Consider the following 19,610-nt stretch of genomic DNA (forward strand, 5'->3'; position numbering starts at 1 on the left):
AGTTTTAAATTTTCTTTAATTTCCTGAACGTTTTCAATAAATAATTAATTCATCTATCCTTCTATACTAAGCAAAATTAGTTTATAAGTTAAAACTTAATGTATTCAGTTGAAATGTTATTACCTTAAGATGTACTACTAAAAGACTTACGTTTTCATACATTTTTCAGTTTATAAACCTTTTTTTAAAGCTACTTTATTTTTTATGAATAAGGCCATTTGTCTTACTATGTACAAAACTCTCATATTAATAAATTAAAATTGAAAGTTGAATTGAATTATTGCACCGCAATAAAAAAAATCTATAACTTAAAGTCCTCACAACTGGTGCAGCGTCAATGGAAAATAATTTATAATTTTGTTAAGTTTCAAGTTTTTCAAGTTTGTCGCCTCGAGCGAGTAGTTATTTAGTGGCCCTTTAAACAGTTTTTATTATATACAATGTTCCAATTTTTAAATTCAAGTACTAAAAGAACGTTATTAAAAATTACTAACCTTTCCATTTTTTATTTACCTAAATCACCTAATATACTCACCTAAATTATTTCCTAAAAATACTTGACAACCGCATTCACAACCGCGGATGTCTAAAATTCCACATTCGCAACATCCCTAGTACATACATTATGGTATGCATGTATGTATATAAGCCCAGAAGCAATTTTGTCAAGGTCTTCCCTTGATAAGATATTACAGAACAGCTCCTAAGCAAGTTCAAAGCACATCTTAACATCACAAGTTTGTTTGAACGATTATAACAAATTTGATTCAAATAATCATATGAAAACATATTTACATGTGCAGCGGCAGCTGAGTGCGCAGAGAGGTTTGCTATTATTTGTTAGCTTTCAGGAGGGCCCAGTTCGAATGCCGTTTTACCCACACGGTGCGTTTGAACCAAGATTAAATGAAAGGTTGCCGGACATTGGACCATCTTGCAAATTTTAAAAGTATATTATTTCTAGTTTGAAAAAATTTTAAAATGAAAATTATATACATGGCTTTTTAAGAAAAGTGACTTTAAAAATTTGTAGTCCAGTTTTTTAATTTAAAAATTTTTATTTTTACAGTTATATTGTATTGGTAAAAAAAAAAGTAAAGTCGAAATTTTGATGCTCTCCACCCCCTAGGAATGTTTTTTACTCTTGTTATATAGTTAGAGGTCTCTCAAACCGCTATAAGTTTTCCATGTATTTTATATAGGGAAAAAACAATTTTTCGTCGAAATGATATAGATTTCTTGAAAGTTAATATTTTTCTATCAGAAAACTCTGTTTCTCTTCAGTAGACTACCGATAATAATACCTAATTGTGTATTTAACCATTTGCTAATATTATCTATTTTTTATAAGTCTCCCAAAATCCCAAAAAAATGCAATAGGGGACCCATAAAAAATCGTTAGTATAGAAAAATGGTTAAATAAACAATTGGGTATTAATATCACATATCAGAGCTGTGTAATGATTGAATAAATTGAGTGTGCATTCTCACTTTATTCGTTTCAAAAATGTGATTGTTTGATTTAAAAAATTTAACAACCACTCTTGAGATTGGTTACAAATTGTAAACACATAATATGTAGTGTGTTATGGAATGGTTGACACCCATTCACATAGAGAATGTGAATGCAAAAAAAAACTCAATCATGTATGATTGTACGTTTATGTGAATGCAATCTGTCCTAATACTATTTGTTGTATCAGGGTTGAGATTTTTGTACTCAAAATGTGAAACCAGAAGATTCCTATCTCCCTTAAAATATAAGATATATAAAAAATATATATATATAAAAAATAAATATTTGGTGCTAAAATATTTTTCTAAGTGTTTGGCCGAGCTTCTGCTCCAACTTGAGGCATGAGTTCTGTTGTTGTGGCACAAATGGAGACACCTATGTACATATTTAAGGCTGACTCCGAACACCAAATGATTTTATAAGAAGAGTTTTCAAGGCAGAAATATACTTGAAGGTTTGCCATTGCGTGCCGAAGGACGACTACTATTTTGGGTTATGATCTGACCAGGGATTTAACCATGGTCCTAATCACTCTGTTGCGGCGGCCGCCGGAAATACATGCTATACATATGTATGTACACATATTCGATTATTTGTTCTCAAAATGCATGAAAACTATAGTACGCTTGCAAACAATTAATAACATTTTGAGATAAACAGTTTTACAAACGCACATCAAATTTGTGTTTTAATAAAGTATTAATTAAATAAATTATTATTTTAATAAATAGATATAAAAATATTTACATGTGGCGACTCTTGGACTTTTCTTCATTTGTAACAAATGACAGATGTAAACAAAATAAAAAATAATTGTATTTTTACAAATTTAAAGCAAACGGACGTTCTTTACAAAGAAATGTAGTTAGGAATCGAATTGCGTATATTTTTTTTACAATATCAAGTACCCCCAAGAAGTGTTAAACCACTAAATAGCTTAAAAAGTGCTTTCAATAATTCGAAACGAGAGTGAAGTGCAGTGTTCAATTGTGATCGAAATTGCAGGCAAAATTTGTGCGTGTGTAATTAATGTTTTGTTTGAAGAAATGTTGCCCCTTGTCATTACAAATAAGCAAACAAAAGACCCCCCGCTTCCGACTGGTGGTTACATAATACTTGAATAGCCCCTTAATTAACATTTGATTGTATTGTGCACGCACGGCCAGTTAAACAGGCATGTCTGAATCGATTTCCTTCATCATTCTTAGCAATTTGATGTGCATTTTTATTGTTATCTGTTGCAAACAGACATTTTGGGAACTACTATGTAAATAGGTCCTAATATTAATCAAAACAGCTTTTATTTATTTTATGTATTATGCAATTTCTGGAAGCGTCGAATACAAAAAGTGCTGTGACCGGGTATATGTAATTTAAATTTGTATTGATGATTAATAATAATAATAGATTGGCGCTTACTTATCGACGGTCCTCTGCAATAACGACACAACTCAACATTTCATATATTTTAGTAGAGTCAATTAAAGATTTTTTTGTTTCGTAATTTAGCAATAATATGTCTTGGAACGTAGTTATTCCGGATTATTTGCAGTCATACTGTAAACTTTCAAATTATGTCTTTTTTCTAAAGATTCAGTAAGTGTTGGTCTGCAAAAATACGAAATAAGTAACAACTCATATGTAGTTAAACGAAAAAAAAATTCCATTTGTGTTGCTGAACAATGGCACAAAACGAAAAGTGTCGTTATTTCACATAAAAGCATGACTATTCTATCGACAGTTTTTTGACTTATGCCAATATTCACGATTAATGTGAGACATTTCCCACTGTTCAGTAGTAAGGGTTGGCTACTTCGTTTTTTGTGCCAAATGGCGGATTGGTAACAACAAAGCCTATGTCGATTTGCCACAGAAGAATGTGGTTATTTATAAACCTAATCCACTATATAATTGAAAAACCTGAGATTTTGAGTTGTGCCGTTATTGCAGAGGACTATCGACATATGTTAGTGTTTGGCGAGCTACTCCTCCGACTGTGGCATGCTCCTTGATGTTGTCGCACAAAGGGGAATGACCTACAGTTTTACGCCGACTCCTGCCAAGGGCCGACTACTATTACGAAAAACTTTTTCTTTTTTTATGTTGGCCGGAACTGGGCTCGAACCCTCACCCTGCGTAATGGTAGTGCGCACTTCTAACCACTACACCACAGCGATCGCTTAATTAATTTTAAACATTAATCGCGATTAACCATTTATTCGTTAATTTTTAATCATTCTTAGCCTAATATTTGGCCGACAATACTCGCATAAGATAGTCCCAAATTTTCACAAAAGATAAAAGTGATTTTCTTCAAAACTTTTGAATGACGTCTTGACTGAACTTACTAATTCGGAATTTCTACTACTACTTATAGAGTAGGCTATTGATAGAGTCTGGGTAATCAAATAAAAATTTTTCTTTTATAAGTTTCATAAATATTAGGAGGCTTTTATTGTTTAATTTATTTTTTGCACATAAACTTGTATCTTGAACTTCTTTTTCCAAAAAGTGAAGATGTAAAAAATTTTAATAGATATCGGATGTACGGCAATTTTCTAAAACAGATCTCGTAATAGATTAGTTCATGAAAATTATTCCAAACGAAAACTTAAAATTGATAAAAAAGTCATTACTAAATTTAACTAATTTATATTAGTTATCCTACTGTAAGTGTGACATCAGTTGCTGTTTGTTCCAGATTGTAAAATTTCATGCTACCATACGCAGTATCTAAAATCCTTCAAATTTTATTATAAATTTTTGTTTGTTTTAAAAAAACATTTTATTCTTAGAATCGAAATTTTACCAAGCAAAATGTCTTTTGGTTTTTAATAATTGTTGTTCTCATTTCACACCAACTCAAATATTGAACAATGAAATATATTTTAATAAACAACGATATAGTTTAATGGTCAAACACATATGGTGGATTCACAAGAGGTGTTAAGCGTCGTAATGTGTTAAAGTCTTAAAGCTTTTAAACGTAAAATAACGCCTAATGCCTCTTTAGGCCTTTTGTAACATAACCAAAATGTTTTTAAACTAGTAGGAAATATATTATTGGCTCTTCTTATACCCAACGAATCTTTCAAATCGCTTTTAACCGTTACTTTATATTGAACAATTTTAGGCCTTTAAGACATTACGACGTCTACCACGAATTGTGAATCCCTTAAATATGCATTAAATTACACATCAAAATTTGTAATTTCAGTGTTCGAATTATATCAGAAACAATCGCACCCGATATAGAAAACTGTAATAGTCCTGGCTAGTTACATTGTGAAATAATCAGATGGCATAAAGACACTAAATATTTTTAAAATATGTTCACTAGAATTTGATTAACCGAAATTTAAAGTTTTTGCGAAGTGGTTATCGAATTTAATGTAAAATTTAAACATTTTTAAGATAAGACATGAACTATTTTTAAAAGGTAAATGTTAATACAACTGTTTTATATATAATCCCAAATTTATGATATAAAATCCTCTCTACTAAAAAACTTAAATAGGGTAACACCGCTTCGAATTTTTAAAATTGAGCAATTGTCAAAAATCGCCTTTTTATCAAAAAGTTGTTTACCAGGGTTTCTTTGAACTAATGATTGGTACTGAATTAAAGAATGCACACACATGAAAGATTGCGGCCATTTCAATACTCATTCAGTGTTAAACCTTTTTTGATTTGGCATTGGTATTTCAATCTTGCGATGAGTATGTTGATGTGTGAATTCATAACTGCTTTGAGTGAGTAGAAAATTAAAAAATTATAAACCTCAATCTTAAGCAAGGAATAAGTAATGAAAACTGAATAGAAAAAAATTGTTGATTTAAAATTGAAAATGATTTCACACTTACACAGCTGCAGCTCTGTCACATATACACAAAGGATGTGTTATGGCGTTTCTGTTCTCGTGTCTGAAATATTCATTCTACAGAGGTGATAACGCAGGAAACAATGTACCGAAAAGTACCCAGTGAGAGTTCGAAGGTCCTCCCTGCGCAGATTTATGAGCTTTTTTGAAGCTTCTTGTGATGTGTTTACCCTGAACACTCACAGCAGTGCCTACGGAATTTTTTGTCCACCCACTTATGGTGAGGTAGCTGCCCATAGGTATCGATCTTTTAAAATTCTGCGCCTAAATAGACCAGCTCCAGTTTTCCCATCTTCAAGTTTTTTAATTCCGAAGTAGTTAGGATTCTCAGTGCAGAAAGCGTAGCCTCCTTCTCTATTAGGATTGGGAAGGGCGGTATACCCACAAGAACACTGAATGCATCAGCAGAATAGGTCCGCATAACATCTTATGCCAATGCACACCATTCGGTGCTATTTGCTTAGTTTTGTCTCAACAGTTCTTTGTGTCGCTTTAGTCCACCATGCCAAGGATGCGTGGGTGACTATCGACTTCACAACTGTGTATAGATAGCCATTGGGTCACTTTTAGGGGGAGAGTCCCTAATTTTTCCTAAAGAGGCGTGTACAGGCGAAGAAGGCTTTAATCGCCTTGTTGACGGTTGCATCCAAATATTCGTTCTATGTGAGTGTCTTATCCAGCCTCACTCCCAGGTATTGTGCTTTTTTGCCGCCCAGAGAAAATTCCGTCATAACATTTTTCTCCGGTTAAACAAAACCAGAGTAGTTTTGGTAGAATTAATGGATAATCCTTTGGTGTCTCACAATCTTTGTGTAACGCGCAGGGCATATTGCATGCGGTCGGAGATCGTTTCGCCATGAATCCCTGTTTCGCAGATCACCCGATCGTCTGCACAGCCTTGTGTTTCGAAGCCGTGGTCGTTCAGTAGGAAGAAGAGTTCGTCTATAACCACAGTCCACAAGAGAGGAGAGAGTATACTCCCTTGAGGGAAACCCCTTTGGGGAAGTAAGAGGTTATTTCATGCCACCCAACTCCGTACCACTCTTCCTTGTTCCCTTCCCAATTCATGATGATATCACACGTTTAATAATATAGAGATGTAACTCAAAATTAACGTTTTTCGGATATTTCATCATACAATTAATAAGCTTGATAAGTAGAACTTGTTCAGCCTAACAGATGGCTTAACTTCCCAAACATCGCAAAGATATCGGTATTTTCAACTACCTTTTTGTATACCAACTGTGTGAGTTAATCAAACATTGATTGCGTTTTCCCACAAAATTTAAATTTTGAAATACTTCTGTATATTATTAAACGTGCGATATGGTTTACCCTCTTACATATCAAGGCACCTCATATTGCCCCGTATGACGTGTTGTCAAAAGCCCCTTAAATAGCAATGAAGGCACAAAGGGCTATGTTCTTAGACTCCAGAGCCTTTTCAATTATCCTCGTAAGGCTATGAATGAGAGTCTCAGGGTTCCATTAGGTTGACTTCTCTGATGTATTAATCCTAGAGCCTTTTCAATTATCCTCGTAAGGCTATGAATGAGAGTCTCAGGGTTCCATTAGGTTGACTTCTCTGATGTATTAATCCTAGATTTTCACCACGCCTTTAAGGAGAAAGGAGCTGAGACTAATTGGTCCTTAGGATGAAGGCATCTGCTCAGGTTTACTGCCTTCGGTAAAAATACGACCTTAACTTCTGTCCATCTACTGAGAATAGCATAGTAAAATTGATCAATTTATAAAAAAAATTTAATAGAATTAAATCTTTAAAGGCAGTTTTCTCGAAAAGCCCTGTTTGTATGATTTTCATTTTTTGCCGTGCCCCACATATAATTTTTCATTTATGTTATAGGTTTTTCTTAATTACTCAAAAGTATTTGTGAAGTGCAGGGCACATTCGAATTCAAATGAAAAAAGTTACGCATAAAAAAATTAGTCCTTAAACAAGCTGTTCTTCCGAAAGCGGAAACGCAATGACTTTCAATTAGGCCCGTTTCATATAAAAAAAATTAAGGAAACCATGCAGGTGGTAAGATCCTCTACATTCCCGAGAACGCGTTATGTAATTGCTTTTTGCTCCTTCTTTTTTATACTGGGAGTATAAACACATAATTATGTATTGAACAGAGATAGAGATTGAATGTAAATATGTTAACTTAAATGGGTATTACTTGGTATCCATATGTTTAATAGAACCTAGACTAAGTTAAATATATAATCTATACCGCAGTTAATTTACCTTTGTTACCATTTTAAATAATAATAAAGAGATAATTTGATCATTCTTGAGTTAATACCTACGATTTACAATTTTATTTTTTTGCTTTTCAGTTCATTTGTATTATACACTTCTTCTTCTTCTTTTTTGGCGCTGTTGGCCGAGTTCAGCAAAGCACGCCAGTCGTTTCTCCTCTGTGCCAACTGACGCCAATTGGAAATGCCAAGTGAAGCCAAGTCCTTCTCCACCTGATCTTTCCATCGCAGTGTGGGCCTCCCTCTTCCTCTGCTACCACCAGCGGGTTCCGAGTTGAATACTTTCAGAGCTGGAGCGTCGGTGTCCATTCGAACGACATGGCCAACCCAGCGTAGCCGCTGTATTTTAACTCGCTGCACTATGTCCGTGTCGTTGTAAAGCTCATACAGCTCATCGTTCCATCGTCTGCTGTACTCGCCGTCCCCAACGCGTATAGGCCCGTAAATCTTCCGCAAAATCTTTCTCTCAAACACTCCAAGAGTCACCTCATCGGATGTTGTCATTGTCCACTTAGGTCTCTTTTTTATGCGGTTTATTTTTATGCGGATTTGAATTTATGCGGTTTTTTAAACCATTTTTTCGCTGTAGAGATTTTGGTTTTTTGAGAGTTTATATTACTTTCCGTCAGTTAGTAAGAGACATTGCTTCTGATAAATAATTTGTCTTTGTATTCTTCATGTATTTATTATGGTATTTTTTTTTGTTTTTGGTTAAAATACAGATAAAATTTTATTTATTTCATTAATGTTCAGTTTTACATGGAATAATAAGTGTTGAAGTGAAGAAATAATTTTTTTTTGCTTAATATTGCCTCACTGGATTTTTGTATGCGGTTTTTTTAGAATTTTTTACATGGAGTATCTGAATTTATGCGGTTTTTGAAAATGCTGGAACGCATCCCTTTTTTTGTATGAAAGTCAAGAACTTTTTTATGCGTATTTTTTTTTTATGCGGCTTTCTGAGGAACGCATGTACTGCATAAAAAAAGACCTAAGTGTATTTTTATATATAGTAAGTTTTTTTATGAAAATAAAATTGGAATGTTTAGCGCATATAATGCTTTTTCATTTTTTTTTTCATAAGTATATCAGAAGTTGTTAAAAAAATTCAATTGATTATAAAAATTTGTACAAAACAAATTCGAAATTTTACAAACTGACCGCTTTATTTTGGTGCCCAATAAGTTTTCTAATAGCCATCAAAAAATCATATTAGAATGAATGGTTGCTGAAATATTGCAAAAAGTGTAAAAGCCTTCTTAAAAACTTGTTTGCAAATAACTCGTCGAAAAATTAAAATTAGCGCAAAAGCTTTGGTGTCAATATTGCACACCATGTTAACTTTCAAAATCGGCCAATAACATATAAATAATCGGAAAGTCAACTTTGTATGGCCCACTTGAGAAAACTTTACTTATTCTGATTTTCCTTCATATTGTGCTACACTAACTTCTCCAACCGTTCGGAAACACTTCCATAACAGGTATCCTGTTTGTAGAAAGCAGTTTCTAAGAATGTATGTAAAGAAAGCATAGGATTAAAATGGCATGTTGTTATAGTAGCGGCCCCGCTCGGGTCGGCTTGTCCGTCAACGTTATCGTTGCCTGTTATAATTTTTATATATTTATAACATATGCTAAGGCAGCGAGCAGAAGCGAGAGAACCGCCAGGTTATCTCACCTTCTTTTATTGAATTATGGTCAATGACACATTTTATTTGTATAGTATAGGAAATGAGGAATTAAATTGGCTTGAGCTTCCATTATTAATTATATATTATACTTCTTTTGAAAATTATATTTTTATATTTTCGTTACATGTTATAATTCAGTGCAGTCTCCAAGCTGTTCGGCTTATGAAACGTTCAGCTCTACAGTTGTCAACGAGTCGACAAGGAGAGACCTCTTCAATTGTACGAAAGGTTAAAACATAATGTAAAAAAGTAATTTTCTAGATAATAACATTTCACATTTTAGAAATCAGTAATGAAAAGGAGTCCGGCTTCAGCTTTAAGAAGCAACTGGATAACAATAGGCGAACAGCTTCTTTAATTATATTTTGCAGAAAAGTATATATATTTTTTCAATAGTTTCTTACATATGTCGTTTCCTGGATTAATGTGTAATTTTCAGTTCTATAAGCTGGCATGGATTAGGCTAAAAGAGTTATGTCGTGAACTGAAGTTGACAGAAGAACCCCATCTTAACAAGTTGTGGACGCTATTTGAACATTCGATTACTCAAAGGACAGAATTGATGCAAGACCGTCACCTCGACCAGATGCTTATGTGCGGAATCTATTTATATATAAGGGTTTGCATTAAAAAGTGTTTTTTCTTATGTTCTAAAACTAATATCTTATTTCGTAGGTCCAGGAAATAAAATCTAAGTCGTTTATGGATATAATGAAGTTTTACAGGAAGCAACCTCAAGCTCAAAGTAGCACATATAGAGAAGTCCTTATAGAACCGGCTGACGATGGAAGTGAGTAAATATAAAACTTTTCATTGTGATATACACCCATCAACATAAAACGTTACCAATGGAACCTGCGCCTTTGGTAGACCTAGGTTAGGTTAGATTATCTTTGCTGTCCCCATTCAGCACAGAAGAAGGACGCATTAAGGCCACTATGGGCCCATTGTGATGCCAAATTATAGATTGCTTACGTCCCTTCTCATACCTTAGAAGTAAAACAATTTGTAGCCCTAATGATGCGGCCAAAATGTTTGATTCTATCTGAATCCAGTTTAGCCAAACATCCAAAGTAATATTGGAGAAACTAGCGCCGACGAGCCCTCGCCAATGCAGGACAATGGCACGTGGGTTGCCTTCAGGCAATGCCCGGTGAGAGCTCCAATTAAATGCCGGTCACTGCAAATGTAGTAAAAGACTAGATCTACGCTTATCCAACCTAGACCATATATGCCTTGCTGTCCTGCTCGTGGGTTCCACATCCCATCCAGCAGAACCGGATGTTCTAGCAGATGAGCGTGACAATCTTCGCCAGGCCGGCCCGGAAATCCACGCATTTTTAGAGACAAACCAGCTAACTGAGGAAGATTAAAAAGCGTGTTCCACACACATATCAAAACTCCCTTAACCACCAGAGGGAGTCTCGACTGTCTCCTATGCTGACGACTTCTCGATAATGGCGTCTGGGAATGGAATTGATGACTTGTGTTCGAAACAAAGAACTTTCAAAGTTATCTTAGCCAATATTTAGAGATGACGTCGAGCGTAGCGTTGAACACTTTAATGATACTGTTTTTAATTTGTTTCGAAAGTATGAACCAAAACGTAATATTGTTCGTGAAGAACCAATACAATTATGGTTCACTAAAGAGCGTAAAAAATAGAAAAATAAAAAGTCACATTTATAAGTCATGTTCATGTAAAATTAAAAAGAACTAGAGTGCCAGCCACTGTCGAAATTCGACCGTTCTTCTAGTTTTTAAGACCCTTGGAGAGGTTTTCTAATTTAGCCCGGTTTAACTTATAATAAGGGTATTCATCAGACTTTATAAATGCATTGTAAACCGTATAAACTTATAACTGTGTAAACCTTATAAATGAAATGTCAAAATTTGTATGGAAACTCGTTTACACATTTCTGATAAATTTCCAGCGATTTCACTGAATAAACTTGATAAACTGAAGTCAATGCAACTCTAGCTATGTTTTCTTGGGCAATAATCGGGATCCGCATAAAAATTTTGCACGCAAATTCAACAATAACGATGTGATCCTGATAGAGATCTGGTTCAATTATTATCCGTTCTGTTTGTTTTGTTTCACTGATAATTGGCCGCAAAGTTTGGTAGCCGTGACAAATGAATTCATACACAAACAGACATTCTGCCATTGTTTCTTCTTCGATGACTCGATAAACTTCGGTAACTTGATAATTTTCGATAACTAAATTTTTTATAGCAGAATTTATTTCAATTACTATCGAAAAAATAACTGCACCTGGGCCACATTGAAGAAGTGGAACTTACGTTACTTAGTTAGAAATTGTGAATAAAACGACAGGGTAGTTAATATAATTTTATAAGCTAAAGTTTATAATTTATCTTTTTTCTATCTAAGAATGGGGGAAACATTCCCGGGCCCGGGCATTTTAAGGGGCCTGAAATATCAGAGCCATAACTTGTTATTAGTTTTTTACAATTTAATTTTAAAAGAAAACAATGCGCATGCCTTCAGTAACCTGTTAATCGATACAGAAACAAATATTTTTCCATGTAATGCGATGTCATTTGATGTCAAATCATGTGATGTCATGTTATATGATGTTATATCATGTGAAGTCATGTCATACCATATGATGTCATATAATACGATGTCATATCATGTGATGTCATGCCATGCGATATCGTATTATGTGATATCATATTATGTGATGTCATGTCATGTGATGCCATATCATATCATATGATGTGATGTGATATCATATGATGTGATCACATGTAATGTGTCGAATATTAAATCGATAACGCTGTCGATAACTTTGTCGATAAATATACCAATAAAAAAATCAATAAATATATAGCAAAATATAACGATTCCAAAATCGATTTATTTGTTGTTAAATATATCGATAACATTATCGACAACAATATCGATTATTACACCGATAAAAATATTTATAACATTATCGATAACAATATCGATTATTTTATCGATAAGAATATCGGTTGTATTGATAGAAGTATCCATTATTATATCGATAGCAATATCGATTCTTATATCAATAGCAATATCAATCTTTATCCTAATATTTTTCTTCATATTTATCTTTATTTTTGCATATTCCCCTTCACCTTTACCTTATAGTAATTAACCTTGATCGTCATTTTATCCTTTATCTTTACGAATATTTGTTTTAGTTTTTATTTTTACCTTTACCTTTAACCTTTTCTTCGTCTATGTACGTACTAAGCGTTACTTTCCTTCCAGTATTGGGCTTAATATCAGTCCTATTCTTAAACTCTTATTAGCACTTTTTGTTAAATTAATACCACATATATTAGAAGCACTTGTTTCCGTGACAACTATTTCCGTGTGCATCATTGCCCATTTACTCCCAACCAACAAATCGCCGCTAAAGAAGTTTCACTTCAAAAATACAATACATTTGCTTACCCTTTCAGTTAACCTAACTCTTATGTATTACTCACTGTCTCCATTTTCGTCTTTGTCTTCACTTTTGCCTTTTCTTCATCGTTATCATTTATTTCGGCATCTTCATATTTAACTTTACTTCAAAGCTTAATTTCAAATGCGAAGTGAAACAACATGCGAAACATGTAAAATTGAACATGTTGCAGCAACATCTATACACAAATACGGAAATGTTTAAACGACGGTTTTGGCCGTAAACCATAAAAACTCTGCTCATCTACGAAAAAATGCCTTTCCAATGGTGTTCTTGGTTTTGAAATCGGTTCGGTAGAATCTCTAAACGAAGGCGGACAAAATTTATGTTAGCGTATTAATATAGATATTTAGGATTGTTAATCCCAAATCATTTTATGGTTTCGTAAATTCAAAGCGTAAGGCACATGGATTTCCGTCCGCTATGCACTATCGCAATACTGTGTCTAGCGACAGCCAACTCATTGCCAGCATGTTTGCTCAGTTCTTTAGGTCCAATTATTCGGTAGACTCCTCTACGAGAGGAGACTATCCGTATGAACTTTGTACGATTAACTCAGCTTTTATTCCAGTAATTTTTTCCTATGAAGTTTTACACTATTTAAAAACCTTAAAAGCGTCATTTAGGCCTGGACCTGATCATATTCCGACCTGTTTCGTTAAAAACTGCACTGACAATATCTGCGAGCCTTTAACAACTCTATTCAACTTGTCACTAAAACATGTCGTCTACCTAATCGGCTTTCAGCCCAGTCTTCTTCAATGGATCTCTTCTTACCTCTCTGATAGGACACAAAGAGTTATTTATATTACAGTCAATAAAGCCAAAGGCGTTTTTGCATTTGTAAAGCGATGGTCAAAAGAGTTCAAAGATCCTTATGTTACAAAAGCTCTTTTTACCACTTTAGTTAGACCTATACTTTGGAATCCCCGCTACCAAGTTCATTCAGATAGGATTGAATCAATTCAAAAACAATTCTTGCTTTTTGCATTGCGTGATTTTAACTGGGATTCAGACTACAATCTCCCCCTTTACACTAGTCGTCTAAAGCTCATAAATTTGCCTACACTCTCAAGTCGTAGAGAAATGCTAGGTATAATATTGAAATTAATGACAGGCTTGATTAATGGCCCGGCCCTTCTGGCTGAGGTAAATTTTAATGTTCCCTCTCGAGTGTCAAGACACTTTCGACCTCTATTTTTAAAGCCATGCATAACTAATTTTGAACTAAAGGAATCATTCCGTTGTTTATGTCAAGATTTTAACTCTCATTCCAGCACTTTTGACATATCAGACTCGATTTTTGCTATAAAGAAAACAATCATTTCCACTCTCAATAATTGAAATACTATCTTTAGCATATCCAATCAGCTGATGGATTTGATTCTGTAGCTGAATAGTTTTAGATCTCGACACTTAGCCCTGTTTCAAAAAAAGGTCCGTACGTCATGGAATGGAATGGAGGGTAAAAACCGTTGGGATTAATTAATCAAAGTAAACGGTTCTCTCTCACGATTGGGAGAAATAGAGATTGCGCCCATCGCGGTACTGCTAATCCGCTCTTTGTGAATTTGACAGATTCAGCTGTGTGCGTGACGTCATCTTGGTGCAATTTTTGATTGAGGAAAACCAAATAGCGATTTAACTGGGTACGGTTTAGTTGTTTGCCCAATTGTTTTGGGCTATTGCGTCCGAATGGGTGACCCGATCCAAAAAATTTTACACACACTAGTAGTCAAGGGTCTACACTTTATTGTAAAACCTAATTTTGTAATTTCCGATCACTAATTTATTAATAAATTCGGTTTGAAAAATGCACTTTTTGTGAAATTTGGAGCGAGTTCTACGCAAAAATACTGTGGATGATGTAGCCGGAGTTATATGCACAATAAATGTTGAATACCTCCCAATAGAAAGGTGTTCTGCACAAAAATACTGTTTATCGAGTTTACATTTTCGGTGTCAAAATGCTAATTTTAGACCTTTTCCAATGCTCCTCCAGGGGTATGTGGAAGGTTCCGAGGGATCAGGTGTGACTTTGTACAAAGTGTGAACTGTCCTCTTTCTTGTAGATTAGATTTCAGGACCCTTGCCCCCTTCCCCTCCGCGCATTACCCCAAAAACAGTGGGCAAATAAATAAACAATTGCAAATGTTCCATCATATCGGTAAAGAATATTAAGTCAGAAAGGCAATTTTCATTCTCCAATTGCGGGTAACGTTCCGATCACAATTTGCGTATGTGTATATATGTAAAAAGAATAAAATAAAAACACAATGAAAAATATTGTCCAGCAAAGAAATATGTATTTTAAAAACTAACAAGTAAGAAAATCTAAGTTCGGGCGGAACCGAACATTAAATACCCGGCGCAAGTATTAAATATATGCTTTTCACCTTTCCAAAAACTACCGCTACATGGTAAGCAGGGGTGGTTTTACTGCTATTTTAAACATCTTCAATAGAACGTTCAGTTAGATATAATGAGATAAACTTATATAGTCATATGTGGGCGGTATGACGCCCATTTTCCAAAATTCCAAATAATGCTACTTATTTTCAAGGGATTGTTGTTAGTATCAATTTTGAGTAAATTAGCGTCCATAAATTTCGAAATATAGAAGTTCCAAGCATTTCTGATATATACCGCTATATGAAAAGTGGCCGTAATTTTACTCCGGTTTCAATAATTTTCAGCGTTCTGTGTTAACGTGGCAAGCACCATAATCATACCTAGTTTGGTACAAATTGGTAGAACGGTTACCGAGATACATTTATGTGATCATAAGTGGGCGGTGCCACGCCCATTTTCAAAAATTTTATCATAAATGTACTTCCATGTAAAGAATTATTGCATGCATCAATTTTGAATAAATTAGCTTTAGTATTGATTTATCGAAGATTTCATATTTCTCTAAATTACCGTTATATGGGATGTGGGCGTGGTTATTGTCTGATTTTAGAAATTTTCAGCCATTTGGTATGTTGTACCAAGGCCAATAACTGTGCCAAGTTTAGGAGAAATTGGTGGAGCGGTTACGATATACACATATAATCATAAGTGGGCGTGGCTTACAATGTTCCTATTCCTAAAAATGATTGTGAACATCAGTTTTGAGTGAATAAGCTTCAGTTTCTGAAAAATACCGCTATATGGGAGGTAGGCGTGGTTATTGTCTGATTTTGCCCATTTTCAATACCATCCGTCCTACACCGTACCAAGTTTCGTTAAGATATCTCAATTTTTACTCGAGTTATCGTGTGCACAGACGGACGGACGGACAGACAGTCACCGCTTAATCGATTTCTCTTTTCATTCTGATCATTTATGTATACATTTGTCTATATCTATCTCGATTTGTTTGCCTGTTACAAACAACCCTTATGTGAACAAAGTTATAATACCCTTGTGCACAAGTGCGCTCGGGTATAAAAAGAGCCAAAATGTTCTTAGTAAAGAGAAAGTAACGCACTTTTCTAGGCAAAGAGCCGCATTTGGCTCAAAGAGCCGCGTTTGGACACCGTTGAAATATAACATCTTTACATAAATTATTTTTCATATTTGTATAAAGACGTGGGGTGAAACCCGCGGGTAAATGCTAATATTTTTATAAAATGTAACAAAAAAAATTTGGTGGAAAAACATTGTAAATATTTAAAATAAAATCACCATGCACTCAGTTTTGATCGCCAGTGTGACTTTGTTTTGGACGGTTTTGCTGTTCCATAAGCAAATAAATCAATTTTTTGTTGAATGCATTTAGTTTTGTTTCTCCCCCGAAAAACACCTTTCTCAGTTGCACCCGTTGTTCTTATCTGCACCCCTTTCGGCATTTTAGGTCTGGCAACCCTATGTACCATCAGTCCTGTGGAACAAATATTGGAGAATGCGATTACTTAAATATTCATTTATAGTTTATTTACGGTCTATCAATTATTCCAGATGTTTATATAAGAAATTCGCTAGAAATACAGTAATAAAATACGAGTAATAGGAACAAATATATCAATTAAGCATTATTTTGTTTAGAACAATTCATTTATGCGTTTATTATTGTTTAATATTAATAGTGTGCTGCGTTTCCATTATTTTCTAGGGCTTCGAAGCTTTTTGAAATAGAATTAAGAGAGTGTTCCGATTTTACCTTCTGGGAGATTTTTTATTGTTTGATAAATTGTAAATTTTTCACCAAATTTTATTTGGTTATTTGGCTCACGTGTAAATTCAAAAAAGCAGGTGTCAATTAAATAAAATAACGGAAAAATTGGACTATTTTAGTCAAAAATAGCAAACCTGTAGTGAGATTCCCTCATTCGCTACGAAAAATTTTCGACTTGAAAATCTCTAGATGAGAGGCAGTGTGTTATCAGCTATAACTGGCAGAATGAGGAATATGTAACTGATGTTGCATATTGTTGGGAACAGGGACCGAAAATGTCAATAAAATGCAAAGATTTTTATTTTTAAATCATTACAACATATCGGAAAAATAAAAAACCAAACATATCGATTATTCTTGATCGAAAAAAGTCATACAATAAATTGATATAAAAACTGGAAATATGGTTTTAACGGTTAAATTATGATTTTATAAGGATCATAGTCTTGATGGTCCCCGGTAAAGAGCGATAGCGCAGTAGGAATCCCACTGCTGTTAAGCCGTTTTAGGTCACCAGCCAAACTAGGCCATGTATCCATACATGGTCGTCAAACCCCAAGATAATTTTTCTCGGCAATGCAATTATTTTCCTTAGGCTCAAGTTTCCACTTTGTGGTAAAAACCTAACTTATTTAACATTAAGTGAGTCTCAAGGGTATTAACAGTATATAGGTGGTTTCTAGCACCGAATTGAGACAAAATATTCTCTCTCTAGAATAAAAAAATTCAAGATTTTTAGAATTGCTTGGGAAGCAGAAACTTTTTCGTACATGCTAAAAAAGTATGAGTATTAAGAATTTTCATTTACTTATTATAAAGTGAGTTTCTTAAGCATTCAACCAACCTCTTTGTATCTTACAGCTGGACCACCTCGGTATCGCGACATAATATATTTTTATAATAACCTATACGTTAAGAAGATGACTCCATATGCCCTTATCTTCAGTGGAAAGAAACAATCGGTAAGTTATTTTATAAAGGCTCATTTCACGGTAACTATTGAAAGGTTCCGTCACACCCTTCCCTGTGGAATATTTATTATAGCAACAATAATCTATACATAGTCCAGATTTTTTGAACACGATAATCTTGAAAACTACTAAACGGATTTAGACGATTTTTTTTAGTTTAATCTGTATTTATAGGAATATAGGAGTAAAGTTAGTGTTTAGAATTGATTTTTTCTAAGAGCGCGGTTACCCACGAACGTGATCGTAGCGTTGCGTAGAAGTACGTAGAAACATATCTAGTTAGTTGAGAGAAAGAGAGGGAAGTAACGTCTACGTCACGGTCATACGGTGGTGAGTTTTTGTTAATACGAAAATTCCATAAGGTAGATTGCGACACATTACATCACATATCGCACACCGTCGTCAAAAGAGTCACAACTCAAAATTTGTCATTTTTGAAATTATGCGCTAAGAATGTACACAGGGCTTTTATTTACCTATCAGCAAAAGCTGGAGCAAATTTTGATTTTGATTTGTTAAAAAAACCTAAGGTAAAGTCTCCCTTGCCCATATGATTAGCATGTGCTACGAAATAACTTTTCGCATTTTCTGACGAACGTATTATTTTGACTTGTGACTCTTTTGAAGACGGTGTGCGATATGTGCATTGAAAAGTTGTATTTTGTCATCCTATCAATTTTATATCTGAGAGAGATTTGTAATGGAGACTCCGGGCTTTTTTCGGTAATGCAAACTACACAGTATGCCTAATGCAACCCGTTCGAGAAAAGCAAATCTGGCATCTTTCCGAAAATCGAACATTCGAAAAAGCAACTCTGTCCCAGCTGTTGCGCAAAAATAGCGCAAAACTTGCAACGAGTAAGAAGCAGATGCAGAAACGAATAATTACTAATTTTGAGTTGGTTGAGGTACTATGTCATGTAAGTGATTGCTTTTATATTTTTATTTAATATTAATTAAGGTTTTCTTAAATTCAACAGGTTAGACGAGGAAGAAGTAGCGCCAAGTGCACTTAAGCTGCTTGTGAGAGTCCGGCTGGAAATGGAGAGGGAGTTTGCTGCTGGCTGAAAAAAAAAGTCATATTTATGGGGTAAAGTACTTCAACAAATGAAAAATGTTCAGCCGGAATTCGATCAGACAAGGGAACAGATTTCGACGAGGTATACGGTGTTCGCCACTCAATAAACCCACCGGAAAGCAATTTGCAGTCGTCACTGGAACGCGATGTCGAGGATGCTCCTGTAGAGGACCGAAATTCGTCCGAATTGCCCAGTACTAGTGGAAAAAGACGAAAAGTTGATTCAAACAACGAAGCAGCTCAGTTTCTGGAACATGTGGAAGAAAAGGAGCAAGCCCGTCATTAGGAGGTGTAGGAGCTTGAGCAAAAAGTTCAAAATAGAGAAGCAAAGAATTCAAGCGCTAATTGCTTTACCAAATATTTTACAAAATAAAAATAACTAAAGTATTCATTGTTTTATGAGTTACATAAAATACATATGTACAAATTTTGAACTCAAAACTTTAATTGAATAAATACACATACATACATATCCAGTATTTTTAATACGGAAAACTTATTTTTTGTTAAAGTTTTCAAATATGTGCATATGTATATCGGTGGTCCTCTGCAATAACGACACAACTCAAAACTAAAAAAAA

The 19,610-nt window shown here is 34.4% G+C and overlaps 1 protein-coding gene across 1 annotated transcript in view; it reads left to right on the forward strand.

Moving 5' to 3' along the window:
* LOC118734246 (retinoblastoma family protein-like) overlaps positions 1-19,610 on the forward strand; it is a gene marked incomplete in the record, with an annotated part of 249,628 nt that overhangs the window by 63,548 nt on the left and 166,470 nt on the right. The window contains 5 exon segments of the mRNA XM_036463965.1: positions 9,493-9,582; positions 9,638-9,729; positions 9,794-9,973; positions 10,030-10,144; positions 17,842-17,942. Coding sequence (XP_036319858.1) covers positions 9,493-9,582; positions 9,638-9,729; positions 9,794-9,973; positions 10,030-10,144; positions 17,842-17,942 — 578 coding nt within the window.

The sequence above is a fragment of the Rhagoletis pomonella genome, unplaced genomic scaffold (genome assembly GCF_013731165.1).
Source record: "Rhagoletis pomonella isolate Grant_MI unplaced genomic scaffold, Rhpom_1.0 Rhpom_scaffold_00002, whole genome shotgun sequence".
Taxonomy (NCBI): Eukaryota; Metazoa; Arthropoda; class Insecta; order Diptera; family Tephritidae; genus Rhagoletis; species Rhagoletis pomonella.